The sequence below is a fragment of the Anolis sagrei genome, chromosome 6 (genome assembly GCF_037176765.1).
Source record: "Anolis sagrei isolate rAnoSag1 chromosome 6, rAnoSag1.mat, whole genome shotgun sequence".
NCBI classification, from domain to species: Eukaryota; Metazoa; Chordata; class Lepidosauria; order Squamata; family Dactyloidae; genus Anolis; species Anolis sagrei.
This window is the reverse complement of record NC_090026.1, coordinates 24,511,393-24,532,967: the sequence shown is the minus strand read 5'-3', so window position 1 is coordinate 24,532,967 and position 21,575 is coordinate 24,511,393. Positions and strand designations below refer to the sequence as shown.

Sequence of the window (21,575 nt, the reverse complement as noted above, 5' to 3'; positions counted from 1 at the left end):
CTATCTCTGCCACCCCTGTGGACAATTTTGGATTTTGGTTTTCAAATTCCTGGATGAAGAATATTCAATCTTCTATTCCCTTGGCAGAATAGAGTATAATTGACAATTAGTATAGCTACAACAAACTCCAAGATTTCATGGTATGTGATGCCTAAATATACTTCATTCTTCTTTCTGTATACCAGCACCGTCAAAGGCACAAATTTGTTCAAATTTGTGAGATTGTATGCACGCCTTACTCTTGCTCTGCTGCCTGATTTTTGTTCATCATCGTGAACTATCTTATCTCCCCTTTCTTAGAACATCCTCTGTCATACTTGAGTTGATGGTATCTCTGTGACAGTTTGCATTAGTTTCCTTGACAGTTCTGACCCTGTCATTAAGCTGACTGTTGCAATCAGTTTACCACTGCTTGGGGGGCAGGGAGACCCCTGACTTTTGGCTTAGCAACAATGTCTTCTCTTATGCTGTTAATCATGCCATAAATCATCATGCTGGCTCCAATGAGATGTCAGGTATACACAAGCCAATGTAACACATGATGTGATGCCATTGATGACTAGTATGTGGGCTGCCTAAAGTCCATGTGTTAAGTGACTGTCCTGGCCTCCATTATCCAGTACCTCCAGATCTATAAGGCCTTCAACAGAGATCCCTATAGAGTAGGAAAGAGACATCAAGAATACAGCATACATATTGCAGTATAGAGTGAACATACACCTTTCTTAATATTATAGCTTTTGTTCTGGTATTGTTTCCTTTTCAAAGCACTTAGCAGTTTAAATTGTTGACACACTATCATAACCTAAGTGACAGTATTTTGCATTATGACACAGAAGACCACATAGGGGTGCTGTTGGTTAGCTTTGTCTCTACAGAACACTAGTGCTTCATTTTCCCAATAAAGAGAAATGTATCCTACCTGCAAATGTTTAAAAAGGAAACCATGCAGAATTCCTGTTGAGCAGAACAGTGAGTAAGTAGTGATTAGCATGCAAATAATAAGACTGTTACAGTAAAGAACTGAAATGGATTCCCATCATTTCAGTGCATGGTGCAAGATGGGAGGCAGCTTGTGATGACTGACAGCTGTAAGCACTGGATTTAAAGAAAGGGGAGGGCATTGTAAAAATATGATCTTGAATTTTTGGAAAGATGTATGTTGCACTATAACCATTTGCTCAAAATGTTACTCCATAATCTGAAATGGGAGCTGAGAAAGTGACACTTAATTTCATGTGCATAATTATCAAAATGTTGTATAAAATTACCTTCACTCTGAGTATAGGGTCAATATGAAACACAAATAAATTTTATGTTTAGACTTGGGTGTCACTTGTGTTAGGTACATATGTACAAATGCAAGTATTTCAAAATTTAAATAAATTCCCAAATCCAAAGTATTTCTGGTTCAAAGATTGTATTGACGTTTTGGCCTGGGGAATTGTAATGATGATGTTTTATTGTATTTTATTGTGTTGTTTTTAATTCTTAATGATGTTGCACCCGGTTGTATTTGTATACTTTGTAATTGCATATATGCTGTAAACCGACCTGAGTCCCTCGGTTGAGGTGAGAAGGCCAGTATAGAAATCTTCCAAATAAATAAATAAATAAATAAGAGACCTGTTGAGATGGAGGAAGAAGTCATTCCATCAGCAATATTCAATTGACACTTAGTTGACAGATCATGATCAGTAAAAATTGTGGCCAATTTATCTCTGCACTGGGATGGGAGCAGAGAGAGACTATCCTTTGAGTTCACCCTGGACTGAGCTCCCCTTTTGAAACTCAGACTGATAATGAAAGAAGAAAAATATTCCATATCCTTGAGATGCTGTGGTAAGCTACTGCTTTGTGGGAAGAGAAAGTAATTTTCCAAATCACATTAGTCTTTGGCCTTTTGTGCTAATGTGCGTGTCACTGCAGTCTTTTCTTTGCAAGGCAGACAGAATGACAATATCTGGGCATTTGGCCAGCATTTGCAGACAGAGGGAAGGAATAAAAAGTATAATGTTGATGGTGCCAAAGAAAATGAAAAGGAACAAAGCCATAAAGATAATGATTTCCTTGGAGTCCAGTTGAAAGAAATGCTTTGGGATCAGAGGAGCTGGATATCCTCAGGCCATCACAGTGAGTATATACTTTACTCTTTATTGAATTCTGGCCTTATTCTAGAATTCATACTACAAAGCTGCATTAACTAAAGGCTGGTCTTCATTAGAATGTATGCATTTGTGAACGATACTGTTTTTAAAGCATCTCTTGGTACTGTTCTATTATCTGGGCGGAGGCCACAAGGGGGTGCTAGAGAGAGAAGGATAGTCCATTTTACAGGAGGGAGGGAGGTTGAAGGAGTTAAACCATTTCCCCCTGTTTTCCTGTTATTTTTCCCACCTATGTTGCCGTTGTCAAAAAAGCCACTGTTTATGAAGGGGAAGGGGAAATAACCAGTGAAAATGGAGAAAATTGTTTTCCTTTTACAACTTTCCCCATCTCCAAAATGAGCTATCCTTCTCTGTGTAGACCCCTCTGCTTGTCTATTATGCTATAGAAATCAAGAATTGTGTTTGATGTACCATGTAATAAGATACATAAACTATTATGTTATTGTTGTTGAAAGTTCAAATATGATGTCATATGACAGGTTTATTACTTATATACACAACATAAAGGAACAGCTTCTCTTTGTCATGGATAAATGTCCATATTCATGTAGATAAACATTTATAAGTAACTAGCCGTCCCCTGCCATGCGTTGCTGTGGCCCAGTCTGGTGATCTGGAAAATAAAGTAACGAGAAAGTGTTGGTTTCTAATATATGTAATTTCTGTATGCTTGTGTATAAAGAGTATTTCTTGTTGTTTCTTTGTCAGTGTTGATGTAGAGATTGTCTGGTTTGCCTACTCTGGAACATGCAACATATAATTGTCTTCTTTAGTGTCCCTTTCAAATTTATGATATTATATCTGTCATATAGTACATATATGTGTGTGTGAGAGAGAATCATCTATAATCTATCTATATCTATGACTGGATGGCTCCTTGTCAGGAGGGCTTTGATTATGTTTTCTAGCCCTGATGAAGGGAGTTGGACTGGATGTCTTTAAGGCAGCATTTCTCAAGCTGGAGGTTAGGACCACTGGAGGGTGGTGGTTGCGAGGGGGTGTCAGAAGGGTCGCCAATGACCACCAGAAAACACAGTATTTTCTGTTGGTCATGAGGGTTCTGTGTGGGAAGTTTGGCCCAATTCTATTATTGGTGGGGTTCAGAATGCTCTTTGATTGTAGGTGAACTAGAAATCCCAGTAACTAAAACTCCCACATGTCAAGATCTATTTCCCCCAAACTTCATCTGTGTTCATATTTGGGCATATGGACTATTCGTGCCAAGTTTTGTCCAGATCCTTCACTGCTTGAGTCCACAGTGCTCTCTGGATGTAGGTGAACTACAACTCCAAAACTCAAGGTCAATGCCCACCAAAATCTTCTAGTGTTTGCTCTTGTTCATGGCAGTCCTGTGTGCCAAGTTTGGTTAAATTCCATCGTTGGTGGAGTTCAGAATACTCTTTGATTGTAGGTTAACTATAAATCCCAACAACTACAACTCCCAAATGACAAAATCATTTTTTAGTGTTGGAAACTCCTTGGGTTAGTAGGTGTCTTGTGGCCAAATTTGGTGGCAATTCATCCAGCGGATTCTGAGTTATGATATCACTCAAAACAAACAGAGCATTTCATATATATAGATAAACCTGTCATATGACATCACATTTGAAGTTTCAACAACAACAAGTTTCAACAACAATAACATAATACTTTGTGTATCTTAGCAATAGATATCTCTGTTTTATATATTGTACCATGTAATAAGGCCAGCACAAAGGCAGTAATAAAGTTTTAGGTAGAACCTGTCAACTACTTTGAATATCTCTCAGAAAAAAAACACTAGTTTGTTGCATTTTTGGCTTTTGTATTGGTTCCAGGATTCATGCTTATGAACTGTTTTTGATCAAATGTGATATTCAGCCCAAATGTTTTTGTACAAGCGTGAACAGATTATTTTCAAGGAAAAAAAACAATGTTTGGTCCATTTTCCTTTGGAATTTGTTATGAAACAGATGTTGAAACTGCTAGTTTCTATCACTGGGCTAGGTATTCTGATAAAGGAGAGTATGCTTCTAGAACTTGGCCATGTAGCTCCAAAAACGTACAACAACCCATTGATTCCGGCCATGAAAGCCTTCAACAATACATATTCTGATAAAATTTGTCAATTTTCTACAAGTATAGTCATACTGTCCCCATGAAGGTTAGCATCCCCTTCTAGGGCCAGTTCATCATTAGGCAGAGTGGATTGGCAGCAAACGTTGGGAATGGGGAGAAGCAGGAAAGGGTTGTAGAAAACCACTGAATATGTCCTGTGGGCTATAATCTATTCTAGCCTATTGCCTTCAGGCTCAGTAAAGGCAGCCAGAATTGAGGATTCACATAGTAGGCATATGTGTAGATGGTGTGTATGTGTCATTCTTTGTTATAGGTTACAAAGTCTTGGGCTGGTTCCATTTTCCAGTAATATCTTTCATTCAATAGAGGAAGACTAATTCAAAAAGGAAGTAGTTTGTCACCACATATACACACAGCCTTTGAGAGGCACCTCATATAAGTTTGTCCAACATATGAATTGCACTTCTTTAGCTCAATTCCCACATCTGAATTCTGTGTACTGAGTGTCGAAAGATAACCAAATGCCAAATGGTGTCTTCCCAGGCAAAGCCACTTCCCTGAACAAAAATGGATACAGAGATGCTACCAATGAGGAAATATCTCAACAAAGGTAGGTTGGAGTAGGGACAAAAAAATGAGTGGATTAATTAAGAGCTTAGAGCAAGGATGGGTAGCTATGGGAAACACTACTGCACTGTGTGGCAGAATGTAAAATAAACCACGTGTAGTTCATGTTGGATCAGCTCACACACTGTCTTGCCAGGGAAGGAAAATATGCCATGCAGATGAACAACAATGAGTAAGTAGTTTACTCTTCTTAATTCAGAATAACATATGCAGAATATGATCAGTTGCATCAAGTCACTAAATATCCTTTCATGAGAGATTTAAAATGGTCCTTTTTGTGTCCATATGAGAGACCTTTTCAACAGCCAAGAAGCAAATCAGTCTATCTCTCTCTGCTTCCCTCTCTCTGACCACCTGCAAAGCTTGAGCATGAACAAAATTGCAATAGTATCCAAAAGTTCTAGGCTCAGCCATCACCCCATGCATTGCCCAACCAATCAGCTTCATGCATTTTATTTTACCATTGACACACACACACTCACTGATTCTTTGCAATCTCTACCACACTGTACCTCCCACAGTGCCTTCTAGTGGATGAAACATGCTGCGTAGTATTGCTTCTCTGAACAGATTAGGAATCCCTGGTGCCTATTGTGAAAAGACTTTGCTAATAAATGAGTACTCTATGCTCTCCACATTTTTGGATTTAACTTTTACAGAATTGATTATTTGTGTGTTTGATTAATGTGACCTTTCAAGGAATCTCTAAGTTCTCCATTGCATCTTTATCATCAACATCTGGCAAGAATTTACCATAAAGTTACACAAGAGGACTTAGAGATTCATAAAGGGATGCTCTCAGATTAAAAAACAGCTTTTTTTAAAAAAAAAATCTCAGTGGAAGACTGATTGTATCTAGTTATACCCGATTGTCTCACTTTCTTGCTCTGTTCTGTTTTTGTGCCCCAGCACCCCTCCAAAGCATCTCCGTGAATGTGGCGATCCAAGATTTTGTAGCAGATGTTATGTGTGAGCTTCAGTACAAGAATGAAGGCACCATCCCCTTGGAGGTCATTTTTGACATGCGTCTGGACAAAAATGTTGCTGTTTATGCCTTTGATGGCATCATGGATGGGACACGAATTGAGGCCCAGATCATGGAAAAATGGCAGGTGTGAAGACCAACATGGAACTGATGGACATGTTGGGGATGCTAATGTTTTAGCCTAATATGACCTTCAAAACTGTATCAGAAATTCTCTTTGTTTAGATCTTTTTAAAATACGCAACCACCAAGTCAGTTAATTTACATGGCTGGAATCAGTTGCAGAACTCACAAATCTTTGCATAGATATCAAAGCCTATCCCAGGTTATTTTGATGAAACGATTACGAAGATATGACAGTATCTACACTGCCATATAATGTAATTTCAGAATGTAATGTAACTGCATTGAACTGGATTATATGGCAGTGTAAATATAACCCAGTTCAATGCAGTTAAATTGTACTCTGAAATTCCATTATTTGGAAGTGTAGATCCAGCCTCTGACAGATCAAGTTGGATCAAGGTAATCTGGACTGAAGCTTTGCTCAGAAATGAAGCACTTTGAATAAATTTGGGCCGATTGCCAAGCAACTTCAAAGGAATGTAAGAGATATGTAAGAACAAGGGAGGTTTCAGTGATCCCCATACAAATCTTCAGCAGTTGGTAAGTAACTATGTGTATTCTCACACACAAGTGGCTGGGATACATTCTCTCACACATACTCATTGTGTGATGAACTAATTTACACTTCTTTAGAAACCAGGGGGATATTGAGGTTAAAGGAACAGGAGGGGACAAATGCATTCCCGATCTGTTTTGTTCACTTTTTTGTTTGCCCAATATCTCTGTGCCTATTTTCTTTCTTTTCTCTGGTCCTCTCCAGGTAGCAGAAAGGGTAAAGGAAAACTGGGGAAAAGATGTTACCCTCTTTAAATGGGATCCAAAGAACAGAGATATTTTTGGATGCATACTGGGTAGCCTTCCTCCAGGTGGGGAAGCCACATTGAAGTTGGGTTACGTCCAACCTTTGGCTCCAGTATCTGATGGGTCTATCCGCTTTGTCCTGCCAGTTGTACCAAATCCCTGCAATGGACCTCAGGGTGAGAAGCTCCATTGTCACGTGCCAGCGTCTTCTTCATACCCCCACAAACATTCCCCACTAAGGTTTTTTATTCTGCCCCAGCTCTCACTATTTAAGTCTTTGATGTCTATATAAGCCTCTTTTCCACAGCATCAGAAACTAAAATTTTTACCTGGGGATCCACATGTTTAGCTTTATTCCTGAATATTTGTACTACCTTTGCTTGTGAAGCTTCAAAAGATGAAAGAAATAATTTTGATTGCATCTAATGAATGTATCACTACAATATGGACTATGCAATGTGCTTATGGTCCATAAAGTTGCTCCTGTATTTACTGAGGTAGCTACAGCTGTCTTATGATTGCTCACACTGTTGCAGTGCTATTAATTCAGAGCCATGGTTTATGTAATTCATCAGATCAGGCAGTGAAGGCTTCCTTTGTAATTACAGCTGAGAGTCTACTCAGAGGTTTGTCATGGGCCGGGATGTAGCACAGCAGGTTAAACCACCGCCTGGGTCAGGGTGATCTCCTGGCCTTTAGCCCAGCTTTCACCTATCAAGAGGTTTGAAAGCAAATGTGAGTAAATAATAGGTACCGCTTAACAGTGGGGAGGAATGCCGGCAATTCGATCAAAGGAGGAAGTTATAAACAAAGTTCTTCAGCAGAGAGATGGAGCGACCCCCCCCCCCCCCCATGGCCGGAACTGAGCACATGCCTCCAAGATCTCAAAGATGGGGGTGGGGGAGCTGATATATACCTTTATCTACGTAAATTGTCTGTCTTGTCTGTGTATAAAACAACATATGTATGTTCTGTGATCCACTCTGAGTTCCCTTCGGGGTGAGAAGGGCAGAATATAAATACTGTAAATAAACCGTAAATAAATGTGCTCTCCAATAGTTTTTATTGTATCCCTTTGTGCAGGATCAGAAGATGAAAATCCCATGCAGGTCACACCTGAGATTCCTGAGGAGCAACTTCCTTGTCCACTTAATCTCTCTGCTGCATTGGGTTCTTCCTATGCCATCTCCCATGTGAAGTCAAATTATGCCCTTGCAGGTTTTCGGTACACAACTGAAAATCACACCACTGCTCAGGTGAGAACACAGATATGCTGAAGAGTTTACATTCAGCATTCCAGAAAGAGTGTTTTAAACTTCCTTTCTTTGGAAAGGCACACATATTGATGCTCTTGTTAGCCATACATAAAGTTTGATCTATCAGTTTTGTTTTGAAGGTGCACCAAAAACATCTGCCTACTGGATAAAAAAACTTGAGAAACTCAGGTTGAAGCTCTGAGATCTGGCAGATCTATACACTGCCATCAGTATCACAAGAGACTTTGGCCTCTATCAGTTACATGGTGAATAGCAGCTGTCCCTGTTCTTCATCATTTTATTGTCCAAAGCAAATAAATAGATTTTTTAAAATGATGTCTAAAAAACTATGGTGTATACAAACCAGACAGCTAAGATCTGATAGCCCTAGTCATGGCTGGTACTCATAGGTAAATTTATCTTCTAATGAATTGTCTAACTGTTCAAAGACATTCATATTGGCAATAAATTCCATAGGCTAACTATGCAATATGTGTAGAAGCACTCCCTTTTTATTGTGTGGGATTTTCTACTACTTAATTCACCAGATGAACTCAGGTTCAAGTAATGAGTAGGTAGATGAATCAGTGAAAGAAAAGACAACTCTTCCTACCCACTTGCTCCATACCACATATTTATTTATTTATTATTTATTAATTTACTTTGCTTATATACCGCTGTTCTCAGCCCGGGGGCGACTCACAGCGGTGTACAACATAGGAAGAACAAAATTCAAGACACAGTATAAAAACAATTCACAATCCAGCATTATGCAAAAACATCGTCATTACTACGAAAACCATTCAGCGTCATCTCATCGTCCAAACCACAATCCAGTATCATTTTCCGTTGTTCCATTCCTATCGTCATTACCAACCATTGCACTTCTTGTTCGAACGCCTTCTCGAACAACCAAGTATTTAATATAACTTTGTATTACTTTATTACATGTTCCTTTGTTCCCATTATTCTGTTATATACAGACTGCACATCTAATAAACTATAAAGTTGATATATGTATGTTCTCTTGTTTGCATTTTTCTAAATTGAGATGTAGAAATTGTTGGAATGTCATGTCCAACCATTAACTGTGGCTTATCTTTAATGTTACTCAAGGTTTGCTTGGTAGAAGGACATTACTTTGAGCAAGATGTGGAATTGCTAATATATTATGAAGAAGAATTTCACAAGCCTGTAGCCCTGGTAGAATGTGGAAAACCTGAGAATGTTCCAGGTGAGCAAGGACTATAGATGGTGGTAAGGAAACCTTAGAAATTAAGTTTTCAGGCATTATATAGGATATGAATGCCTGCTTCACTTGGTCTCCAATTGCATGTGGAAATGTCTCCTGATAGCAACTCATTACCTCTTTTGCAATATAGGTTCATTGATGGGAGATCCAGTGCTTCTGCTTAGTTTGTATCCCCAGATCTCCACTCCAAAGCCAGGAATGAACTCTACTGGTGAATTCTTGTTCCTGATGGATTGCTCCAATGACATGTCTTACAGCACCGAGAGGAACCCAGATTCTCAATCTCGTATTCAGAGTGCTAAGGTGCCACCAGACTGGAGAAAAATGGGATCCAGTGGAAGCAATTCTGAACAAAGAGGGATATTCACGGATGAGCAGAATCTAATAAATTATCACAGATGAGCAATTGGAAAGGGTTGATGGGAGGCAGCTGAAATCATAGACAGCAGAAGATTCAAATGGCATAAAACTAGATTCTCCAGTGTTAAATTGAAAGTTGTCGTTGGCCATAGTTATTTCATCATATGCAGTACAGATTATTTGCAGATGTTCTTTCTAGGAATCTATAGGTCCTCCAGCATGACTCTTTGGATCAAACTTTGCAAAACACTGATTATGAAATCATGCTGGAGGATCTAGAGATTCCTAAAGAAATGTCCTTTCAGGCAAAAATGGCATTTTTTTTTTTAAAAAAAAATCCCACTTTTCTCCTTACCCAAATAAATGTGGAGGGTCTAGTGTATATGTGTCATGCTTAGGATTATATGCCTTATTACTTAAATAGAGTTAGATTGGGATACCAAGATCATCTGAGACTATTAACTTTTGTCTTAGGAGATGGTTATTTTCTTGTTGAAGAGCCTCCCTCTAGGATCTTACTTCAACATCTATGCATTTGGATGCAACTTCTATTCATTCTACCCGTAAGTATCAACAGAATCACATTGCTAACATCATAATGTTTTGCCTTCTGCAGCGTTTATCAATGTCCATATTATGAAAATAGAATGACTTCCTTCCTCTTGGCTTTTACAAATTTATTTTAAGGAGGCTGAACAAATATACATAAGATCTGTTCCCTCTCCTCATCATTAAAATTGATCCAGGATTGGATGGGTTGGAGTGAGGCTAGGTAAGCTACATTCATTTCCCACGAAAGAAAATCAGAAAGGATGAGCAATTGGGTGAATGCATACTATTAATTTTTGCAGCACTTGAATTTTCTGGTCCCCTGTCAAGAATAACAGTAGCCTACAACCCCACCGTGCCCCGCCTCCTCTCAACCTTATCTTCTTCTGCTCTCTAAGCCACTCTTCATAAAGCTTAACTTCTAGACCCTTGATCCGTTTGGCTGCCTTCCACTGGACAAGTTCCAGCTTGTCAATATAATTCCTGAACTGTGGTGCCTAGTACTGAGAGCATGGTGTGAACTAAAGTGGGAACTGGGAAAGGATGGAGATCTTGTTATTTGGCTTAGGGATGAGTTCCTTTATTTATTTTTTTCACCTGAAACATTTGATCACTTGGGCTGGTATGGACCTGGATAGAGAAATTCTGCAGCTACAGGGCTGACTGGTGGAAGAGACTAGAGTGAGGGAATTCAGCTCTATGAGTCAAATATTCTGTGTTGACCTTGGCAGAAAGAGTGTCAAGTACGCACAGTGGACCATGTTGGATTCCCTCCGACGTGTGATGGGGCTGAAGGCTAATTTGGGAGATGCCGAAATTTTGCAACCACTGAAGGCAATTTACAACCAGCCATGCATTGAGGGATATGCACGTCAGGTACTGAAATCACTATTGGGTGGAATTCACTGGGTGTGTAATGCCAGGCTGATTGTTTCTCCAATGTTTCTTCTTCCTTCCTCAGAAACTTTTCCTTACACTGTGGTATGTTTTATATGATAAATCATTTTTTAATAAAGCCTTATATGTTTTTTTGTGATCGGATGTAAAAAAGCAGAGATGATTGATCTGTGGTTTGTGCTGTTTTGGTAACAATATTAAACTAAACCTGCCAGCCGCCTTTAAAAAAATCCCTTGGTTATCACATGCGATGGGTACAAGATGAAAGGACCCTAAACAAATGGCAGAAATACAAGAATGGATGCAGCTAGTCTCACAGGACACCATCTTTGTGGCCATGGCATATGCTGCAAACATATATCCAAAATGACTGGATCTGTAAATCACAATGATCAACAAAGATATATCCTGGCCCACTTTAGAATATGTGTAATAACAGTTTTGTTATTTAGCCATTCAATGCAAGTGTTTCTTTCTATTTATTGTGTCAGAAGAAAATTGAGAATACATTTAGAATGTTTTTAAAAATTTAAAAACTTGGCATTATACTAAATTTCCTTTGACCAGAAGCTGGCCACTTGGAGTGCATCTGGTGTTTCTGTAAGAAGGTCCTCCGTTGTGCATGTGGCAGGGCTCAGTTTGCATTGCAGTAGGTGGTCTGTGGTTTGCTCTTCTTCACAACTGCATGTCATGGACTCCACTTTGTAGCCCCATTTCTTAAGGTTAGCTCTGCATCTCATGGTGCCAGAGCGCACTCTGTTCAGCGCCTTCCAAGTTGCCCAGTCTTCTGTGTGCCCAGGGGGGAGTTTGATGTGAGTGTAGAAATCTGTATATGAAGAGAACTCAATACCCCTAAAACAAATAGGGACAGACTCTTTATTCACTTTTAATTTCCCTATTTCTCTTCAGCTCTTTGTATTCGCACATAGGGAAACATCTGACATGAATGACGTCATTGCTGAAGTTGAAACTCACAACAGCTCCCACAGGTCAGAATTGAATATCAGCTGGTGCATGCCAATTGCTTTCTTGTTTAGTGAAAGGATGGACCCACAGCATATTCAGATATTGGTTGGTCACAGGTGGAGCTTAGAGAAAGCAGGAATGTGAAGTAATTTTCGAGGTGTTAAAACCTAGTGCTCACTTTCTTGAGAAAGCATTGAAAGGAGTAAAAATACTAGAAGCTTTAATGGAAGATGCTGCTTGCAATACCTCATTCTGCTTTAAAGCAGATCTTTGATCTGTTCTGTTTATTCCCTCATCTACAGGTGCTTCACCTTTGGAATTGGTGAATGGCCTGCCACCCATACACTAAATTGTATGGCTAAAGTAGGACATGGCTGTGCTGAGTTCATCAAGAACACCGAGAAAATGCCATCCAAAGTGAGAAACATCCAGGCAGTTGGTTTTCTCTTCATGATACACTAGACCTACCCAGCATCACAGGAAGAGCTAGAGATCCATGGGAAAATACAAGTTCAAATATCCCAGGAAGGGTTGAGATTGAATGATATTTGGAATCCTGTAGAGAGACTGCCCATTTAGATGATTCTCTAAGCTTATAATTTGTGGTTTCTGCAAGAACACTTGTCTTTGTAAGGTGGGAGAAATGGAAAATTTCACCATTATTCTTCCATTAAAGAAGTAATGGCAACCATAAAGTTTGGAGTATTGTTTTATCATAAAACAATAAAGCAAAGGAAAGGGGGAAAGCTGAACAAGAGAGTAGAGTGTGTCTGGTTTCTTCTTGAAATGACATGTTCAAGGTGAGAACCCCAGCTTTACTCTGGGATCTTTTGTATTCCTCAGGCATTGCAGTCTATGAAGAAGGCCCTGGATCCAGTAATGATGGACATCTCTATTCAATGGGATTTGCCTCCTGGGCTTGAGGCCCGGCTTGTACAACCAATCCCTCAGGTCATTTACACAGGAGAATGCTCTCTGATCTGTGCTCAAATCTGTGGGCAACAGCAGGCAAGTAACTCAAACCAGTACCCTAAGTTAAAGGTGTGAAATGTGGTATGGTGGGAAAGAATGGAAGAATCAATGTAAAATAAACAATGCTAGTTAAGAGATAAATTGTGGGAAGTTCTTGGTGGTATGGGCATACCAAGCCATCTTGTCTTTCAATCTAATTAAAATATTAAGGATTCCACAATCCCCATATCTGTACAAGCCAAATAAAACATTCTCACCTCTCAAATGCTGTGAGCAGTCCAGATGAAATATGGGCAGGAGAAATGCTGATTACAGACTTTAATCTGCCACAAAGTGAACTGCAAATTTTTGCAAAGTGATCCCCATGGTTTTGATGTGTGGACAGATGGATTGGGTCGGGTCGGGTGGAAATGAACTGCACATTTTTCCAAAGAGATCCCTTTGGTTTTGATATGTGGACAGATTGGGTGGGTGGGGTGGAATCCAGTGTCTAAACATCTAAAGGATCCACTGCTGTTTCACTGGCCAAAAGTCGCTTGCTGGCAGAACCTTGTTGAGGAAGTCATTTCTGATGATAATATGACAGGTCTCCCTGTTGTGACCCCATCAGAAGCAACGTTGCCAGCAAGGTTTTTCCAGGGAGCTACTTCTGGCTGATGAAAAAGGTGGCAACGGTGGCCCCAATACATGATGCATTATCATCTTAGCCTATGGTATGGACTGCAATACGGTTTTTGGGAACTGTTTAGCCTGTTTGTGTGGTTGCCCCATGGAGCAGGCTACTCCAGATTAATTCACCATGGCGTAAATGCATCCTTAGCTGTATATTTACTATCATTGCTTGCTCATGCAGAAAGTAGTGTGTTCCACATAACTAATTTTGCATGGTTCTTGTTCATATGGAGTACCTTAATGAAAACAGAAACTTGTATCCTTCAATTAGGTCACCTCCCATGTGAGAAAAGGATGGCAGAAGGTGATGGAAGTTTCATGTTTATGAAACAATGATGTGTACTGCCTGAAGTCAGGGCTTTAGCCTTTGTGTTTAGATGTCCTAATCTTCATTGTTGGCTTCTTCCATCTTTTCCTTGACCTGATAGGATGTCAGCCTCTCTGAGGGATCTGTTGTGGTCCAGCACAGCATACAGGGGTGGACTTTCACAGAGAGGATAACCTTCTCACTCCGGGCGCAGGAGAATGAAAGGTTATAATCTTTTCCTTTCCTATATTTCCATCTCATATGCATTATTGCTGGGAGTCAAGACCACAGTGCCAAGTGCCACAGATAGTGCTTCTACATGCACCTATTTTGTAATAAAACCTATTGGCCTCTATTTCTGAAGAGACATACACAGGACTGCTCTGTTACTATCCTGATATTGGGGGAAAAACCCAACTGGCACACAATGCAAAGAAGCAAAGTGCCCTCAAGCATGTGTAGAGGACATTCTCTTCAGAAAGAACAATAAATAATAGAGTTAGAAGAGAACTCATGGGTCATCCAGTCCAACTCTCTGCCAAGAAGCAGAAAAATCTCATTCAAAGCACCCCTGACAGATGGCCATCCAGCCTCTGCTTAAAAGCCTCGAAAGAAGGAGCCATCACCACACTCCAGGGCAAAGAGTTCCACTTGTGAACAGCTCTCACAGTTAGGAAGTTCTTCCTAATGTTCTGGTGGAATCTCCTCTTCTGTAGTTTGGAGCCATTGTTCCATGTCCTAGTCTCCAGGGCAGAAGAAAACAAGCTTGCTCCCTCCTTCCTATGACTTCCCTTCACATGTTTATACATGGCCATCATGTCTCCTCTCGCTACTCTTGCTACTCTTATTCCTGGAAGAAATGAAATGACTTATTTCAATACTTTCTCGACAACCCTCTTTCCTCCTAAACTCATGGAGGAGGGCAGAAGAAGGTGCCCTTTAGTTTCTGAAATGGAAGGAACAGCGAGTGAGATGGGAGAGGAAGAGTGACATATGGAGGGGGTTAGGATGAGCAGGGAAACATCTGAGACACATTGAGTGAAGGGAGTCAAAGCAGAAACATATTTATGTGTGTGTGTTTGTGTGACAGTATGGACAATTTCTACCACAAGTTGACATTGAGCCAACTTTGGTGATTATAGGAAGTTGACCATAGATCCCACATTTTCTTTGTATTTTCATGAAAGTCCTGTGCTCCTATCTCCAGTGTACCTGGGGGGAGGGAGGGAAAGACTGTAGTGAAATGGTAGCACAAGGCATTTCATCACCAACATGGGGATCATCACACTACTTAAGTTAGAAATCAAATCTATTTCATTGTCATTTATGAACAAGAAAACTCCTAAATTCCTATTGTCTTGTGCCCCTAAGGCAAGTGGATGTCAATGGCTGACTAATCTTGTATCTGAAATTGGCTTACTGACAATTGGATAGCACAAGAAGATCTCCATCTGAAACTACCCATAGTTTCTTGGTAAGAACTTGATTGAGATAGGGAAGAGTCCCTATCATTACACAACGAGCCATGTTTGCCTTCTGAAGACCCTAAATATGTACCCTGTTGTATCTCAGGCTAAGATTCACCTTGCTACCTTTAACAAACCAGCCACAGTTGTGAGGTATAAAGTTTATTGTGAGGTATTCAAACAAAGCAGTACATAAGCAGTGAGAAGATCAGAAGTACAAGGTAAAAATCCAATATAATCCCTTTTGCCAAGGCAGGAGACTTGAAGCATAGAATCAGAGTAAAGTCCAGGAAATAGCATGAGGTAACCTGAAGCAGCCTCTCCCAAGGCCCCAGAGCCGAAGCAAGCCATAAAGCAACGTTGGAACTAACACTGAGCAAGCTCCAAGGCAGAGTACTTATACGTTAAACATCAAAACATTGAACATCAAACAAGCAGCAAACAAGCAGCTAACAAGCAGTTTTCCCACCAACGGATGATCTCAACATTTGGCCGCAATCCGTGGGCTCCTTCTCAACACCTGGCCAGCTTGACCTTGATTCCCACCGACTGCCTTATCAGCTGCATTCCGTTCTTGTGAGAACAGCGGCTTGTCTCTAGCTACAGGCTGTGACTGAGAAAACCGAAAGCCAACATCTGCACTCTCATTCCCAGCATGTTGTTCTGCACTCTCATACCCATCATGCTGTTGCTGTTGAACCACAACATACCCTATATATGAACCAGGGTACATACACTAGTAATCTTTGTGTTCTAGAATGAATTGCTACTCTTATTCCTGGAAGAAATGAAATTACTTATTTCAATACTTTCTCGACAACCCTCTTTCCTCCTAAATGTTATTGTGATTTTACTATGGTCTATTTCAGATGCACCTGCCTTTTTCTTCTCTTGCTGTTTATCTCTACAGGTTTCCTCTTCACCGCCTGGCAGCTCAGGCCTTTTTGCAAGAATGGAAAGGAACACATTCAATGGAAGAGATGCAGCTGGCTAGAGAGACAAGCCTAAGCTCTGGAGTGTTGTGCTCTCAGACGGCTTACTTGGTGGTGGACACAGAACCTGGAAAACTGTTCCAAAGCCACATTTACTTCCAAAATCTCTTTGGTTTTTGGGGGCCTTATGATTTGCGCACATATGATGACATAATAGAGCTAATGGAATATAAAACGAGTTACGTATATTACAGTTGACAAGAGCTGTTTGTATTGACAGGATGGAAGAATGCAGTTGGTGTGCATCTACATTGTTTTATGTGTGCTCTACCTGCTCCACTTTCCCCCTTTGCTTCCATTGGTGCAAAAAGTAAACTGCTGCAGCCTTTCCTAGCATGTGTTTTCTTCCTCATTAATAGCTTTTGCCATCTTGACCACTGTATGGTCACATGTGTCCCAGTTTCATTTGTGAAATGTTGGAAAGGAAGATACATTAAGGCTCCCATATCTGTGGGGAATTTGTTCCTGAAGGTTACATGAAACCATAACTATGACCAAATGCTTGTTGGAACCCAACAACATCCTACACAATGCTGTAATCCTCATCAAGGACTTAGCACAGTGATTCTCAACCTATGGGTCCCCAGATGTTTTGGCCTTCAACCCCTCCAAAACACTAACAGCTGGTAAATGGGCTGGGATTTCTGGGAGTTGTAGGCCAAAACACCTGGGGACCCACAGGCTGAGAACCATTGACTTAGCAGATAAGTTACCCTGTTTCCCCGAAAATAATAAATATTAATATTAAATTTTGCTCTCAAAGATGCACTAGGTCTTATTTTCAGGGGATGTCTTATATTTTCATGAAGAAGAATTAACATTTATTGTTGAACAAAAAAGAACGTTTATTACATACTGTACAGTAGTTGTCATCACAAACCAGCATAACCATGCAACTGTCTGTGATTTTCTCCCATGAATTCTTCACTCAAGTCACAACCTCTGTTCGGTGGGCATGCTTCCAAACAAAAACTTTGCTAGGTCTTACTTTTGGATGAGGCCTTATATTTAGCAATTCAGCGAAACCTCTACTCGGTCTTATTGTCAGGGGATGTCTTACTTTCGGGGAAACAGGGTAGCGGTCGGAGAAAAGCCTTCTCCTGATTAGCCTCTTTCACCCTCTCCTGATTAGCCTCTTTCACTGCTTGTCTTCCTTTCTCTCCTCCTATCACCTTGCTGGTTAGACTGATACTTCCCAGAGATTCACCTCTTTTCTGAGGACAGGACAAGCCCATGAGTCTTCCATTATGTTCTTCTCCTGTGGACATGGAGAGACAAGATGTCCATTGTGGGTAAATTAAATGGATACCTAGGCCCCGTGTTGCCTTTTTTGTCTAGATGTGTAGTTCTTAGTTGAGGCCAAAGGGAAACATTTCCAATCATAGCTGTGCTCTGTTTCTCTTTCCAGAAGAAGAATCTACTGGTGTAATCTTTTCTACAACTTCCTCTCAATGGCATCACCATCATTCTCTATGTGGAAATACCTGCTTGTTCAAGAAATTTCACAAAATATCTGAATTTTTGAGGAAGGCTTATTATTCAGTATCCACTGTCCTTGCCAGCAGTGACTTAAGTTGGAAAATTTATTCTACCACTAATGACTTCCTTCTTGCTTATAGTGCGATCTTTGATCAACCTGATCCCCCAAGTAAGTCTAAAAACCAAGAAAATTATTTTGTGTATTTCTCAATTCAATTCTGACTCTTGAGTTTCCTATAATTTAATTTGCAGATATTTTTCCCCATTATTTTGCTCATGATCAAGATGTATTGCGGGGGGGGGGGGGGGGAGTTAAATGAGAAATACAGAGTGCCAACAATTGGAAGTGAATAGCAAGAGTCTAGAATTTGTGCTAATAATTGTTCCATTTTCTAGCTATGTATTTATTTCATGGCTGGAATCTTGAACATTCTGAGCCTGTTGACTACAACGAATATAGTGAAAGGATATTTAGCACCATTACAACATGCCTACCATGTTGGGGCAGAAAATATAAACAACTCATGGGTCAAAAATTATTTCCGTAATTTTTTTTTCAAATTAATTTTCTCTATTCCAAGACGTGGTGGCGATGATTTATTTATGTAATGCAAACCAAGTATACATATGTGACATGTATACACAAGTGTAACATTTGCCATGTCTAAGAGGGGCAAAACTTGATGGGAAGGTGACTGGTATATTATTAAGGATATACATGTTTCTGGAAAGCCTGAAAGAGAACTTGTTTGGTTGAGGATACACAGTCCAACATGGTAAGGCTGTGGCATTATTTGAATTCTTGAATTCATATCTTGCTAGTGTCTATGTTACCCCAAAGGTGACCAAAATAGCTGAGCTTTGTCAAAATCTATCAACTTATTTATTTATTTATTCTGAACATTTCTACCCTGCCCTTCTCAACCCCCGAAGGGGGACTCAGGGTGGCTTACAAAAGGCACAATTCGATGCCAGCAATACACATGGTAGGATAAAATACATAGCAGTGACAGTTATAAATAGTTAAAACAGTCCAATTATACAATAACAACTAAGAAAAGCCAATCCAGTGATCAACGTTCGCCAAGTTCAAAATCTGTAAGTTCATTCCACATTGTCATAATCCTATCCATCTCTAGTCGTCATTGTCCTTTGATCGTCTGCCAGATTACCCAAAGGCCTGGTCCCATATCCATGTTTTTAGTTTCCTTCTGAAAGAGAGGAGGGATGTCGATGACCTAATTTCCCCGGGGAGCGAATTCCACAGGCAAGGGGCCACCACCGAGAAGGCCCTGCTCCTCATCCCCACCAACCTCACTTGTGATAAATCAACATAGAGAATGTTATGTTTATAAAGCTTGTTATTTGTTTTATAATACCGATTCATTGGGATTTGCTTCACTTGAATTTATTGTACTGTGTGTTGACTGCTTTGATATACCCCTACAGCAAAAGAATCTCTTGTCTTAAGGCTGATCTGCTTGCAGAATGCTGATGGATCTTGGCCCCTGGATACCTGTTTGCTCAATATTCTAGGCCTAAATGAAGAGACTTTTGAGAAGATGCCTAACCAGGTAGGACATCTGGAAAAACCCCTGTAGGACTAGCATTTTAGGTCTTCATAGCAAAGGTGGCAATACCCATCTAGATACAAGGTGCCTGTGTTGGGCTACTACTGGACTGGACATGAATAAGCAACAGTGAAGGCTTTTGTTTGGATGTTGGATAGCCATATATTGTATTGTACAATTTTCCATGGCAGGGGATTGAACTGAATGACCTTTGTGGCTTCTTCCAACACTACGATTCTATGAGTATTATTTCATATGATTTTTTCCTCTCCCCTCTGCATTAATCCAGGTGGCGCCAATGGCATGGGCAACAGTTCTTGTTATCCTTTGGCTTCATATCCACGCTGCAGAAGAGAGTGACATTTCACAGCTCCTGCAAGCAAAAGCTTTGGGCTGGCTCCATGAGAATGCAGGTGAGAGAACGTGAGGCACAAACAAAGGAACGTTGAAGATTATGGTGATGCTAATGAAAGTAATGAATGCATAGGGGAAGAAGACTAAATTGACCTATGTGGAACAATATCTCTCTTTTTCCTGAAGTGAAGGGAGTGGAGAAGCTGTGCATCAAAATAGGAAGGGAGGTGTGAATTGTAATGTTCAGAAATATTAGTTTTTACACAGTCTAACTCACTACTTTTTCACTACAGGGCTCCAGCTGGCAGTGTGTGTGGAAGCTGGCAATACTTTCCTGGGATGTGACCTCACTCTTGACATTTTTGGGCTCTGACCTTCCCCCTCCTCATCAGGCTCATGACTGACCTTTATTGCTCTCCATCTTCATTTGGTTAGTTTTTTCTCAGATAACTAAAATACTATCTAAAATTGCTGTATCTTCCTCAACAGGCTCGCTGCACTTCCAGTCCCTCATTGACTTGCCCCTCTGTGTTTGTGCCCCTCTGCTCTCTTGGCAACCATGAACTGGAAGAATTAAAGGAGAATCAAAACATCTAAAATGTTCAGGGGGCAGGGTTCTCCATTGCCTTCCACTAAGAATGAGAGAGTTTGACTTGTCCAAAGTCACCCAGGGGGTTTCCATGGCTTAGCAGGAACTTAAACCTTAGTCTCCAGATGCAATGCTCTAACTACTTCTAACTACTATATCACATTGACTCTTATCCTCATGGCACTGTATGTAAGCTAGCGTATCGCATTCCAGCCTTAAGTCTGATAAAAATGAGATAATCTACAATCTGATCAACAAAATTATGCAAATTTCAAAAGGACTTAAAAAAATATTGCTGGAAAGCAACAGTGAACAATGCAACAAACAAACGAACAAAAATCTCTAACAAATCCAAACCCTTTATTTATTTATTTATTTATTTATTTATATTCCACCTTCTCACCATGAAGGAGACCACTTGAAAGCTTTTAAAATGGTGCTTATGACATTTTTTTGTAATTTTAGAACTTATTTTTCTATGGCCTCCAAAAATCTCTTGAGGTTTGACTGCCAAGGGATTGGCTGAGAAACATGCTGATAATTAGAGAGGAGGAAAACATGTCTATGTGCACTGAAACTGTTGTAGTATAAAATGCAGCAAAACAACTGGAGACAGTTTTTCATTTCTACCAGTGATTCTACCACATCTCAAAATAGTTCTTTCTTGGGACAGGAAATGCTAAATGACATAGTATAAACAGGTTTTCTCTGCTTGGAGCCAACAACCTGTCTGCCATAATTAGTTTGATATAAAATCTTCGTCCATAATGGCTCATATAAAGTTTAATAAGAGCATACAAAAGCTCCTATCTGGCTGGCAAATCACACTCTTAGCTCTGAGTTTTAATATGTTTGTGGGGATGGCATTTTGTAAATAGGCAGCTGTTCATCTCACACTTTCCTTTCTCTATGCCCTAGTCAGTGGCTTCAAACTTACCATGAAAAACAGTTCCATATGTAACTGGGAACTATGCCAAATGCTACTTTTGCATACCTTGAACATGGAGCTATGTTGTAATACACCTCGAGCCGTGGGGAGAGGTGGGTAAGAAATAATAATAATAATAATAATAATAATAATAATAATAATAATAAATCATAGACACTTGGGAGGTATCCGACATGTGA

At 40.0% G+C, this 21,575-nt stretch overlaps 1 protein-coding gene across 1 annotated transcript; it reads left to right on the top strand.

Moving 5' to 3' along the window:
- The first annotated feature begins 1,923 nt into the window (after window positions 1–1,923).
- On the top strand, window positions 1,924–21,395 carry LOC132779521 (von Willebrand factor A domain-containing protein 5A-like). The gene is made up of 18 exons (XM_067469954.1): window positions 1,924–2,133; window positions 4,770–4,836; window positions 5,763–5,965; window positions 6,725–6,941; window positions 7,849–8,021; window positions 9,138–9,255; window positions 9,404–9,576; window positions 10,108–10,196; window positions 10,914–11,058; window positions 11,989–12,068; window positions 12,348–12,462; window positions 12,889–13,053; window positions 14,118–14,221; window positions 16,373–16,632; window positions 17,863–18,102; window positions 19,383–19,507; window positions 19,794–19,917; window positions 20,152–21,395. Exons 2-18 carry the CDS (start codon window positions 4,794–4,796, stop codon window positions 20,229–20,231), a joined length of 2,454 nt encoding a protein of 817 aa, XP_067326055.1. The 5' UTR covers window positions 1,924–2,133; window positions 4,770–4,793; the 3' UTR covers window positions 20,232–21,395.
- The last annotated feature ends 180 nt before the right edge of the window (window positions 21,396–21,575 follow it).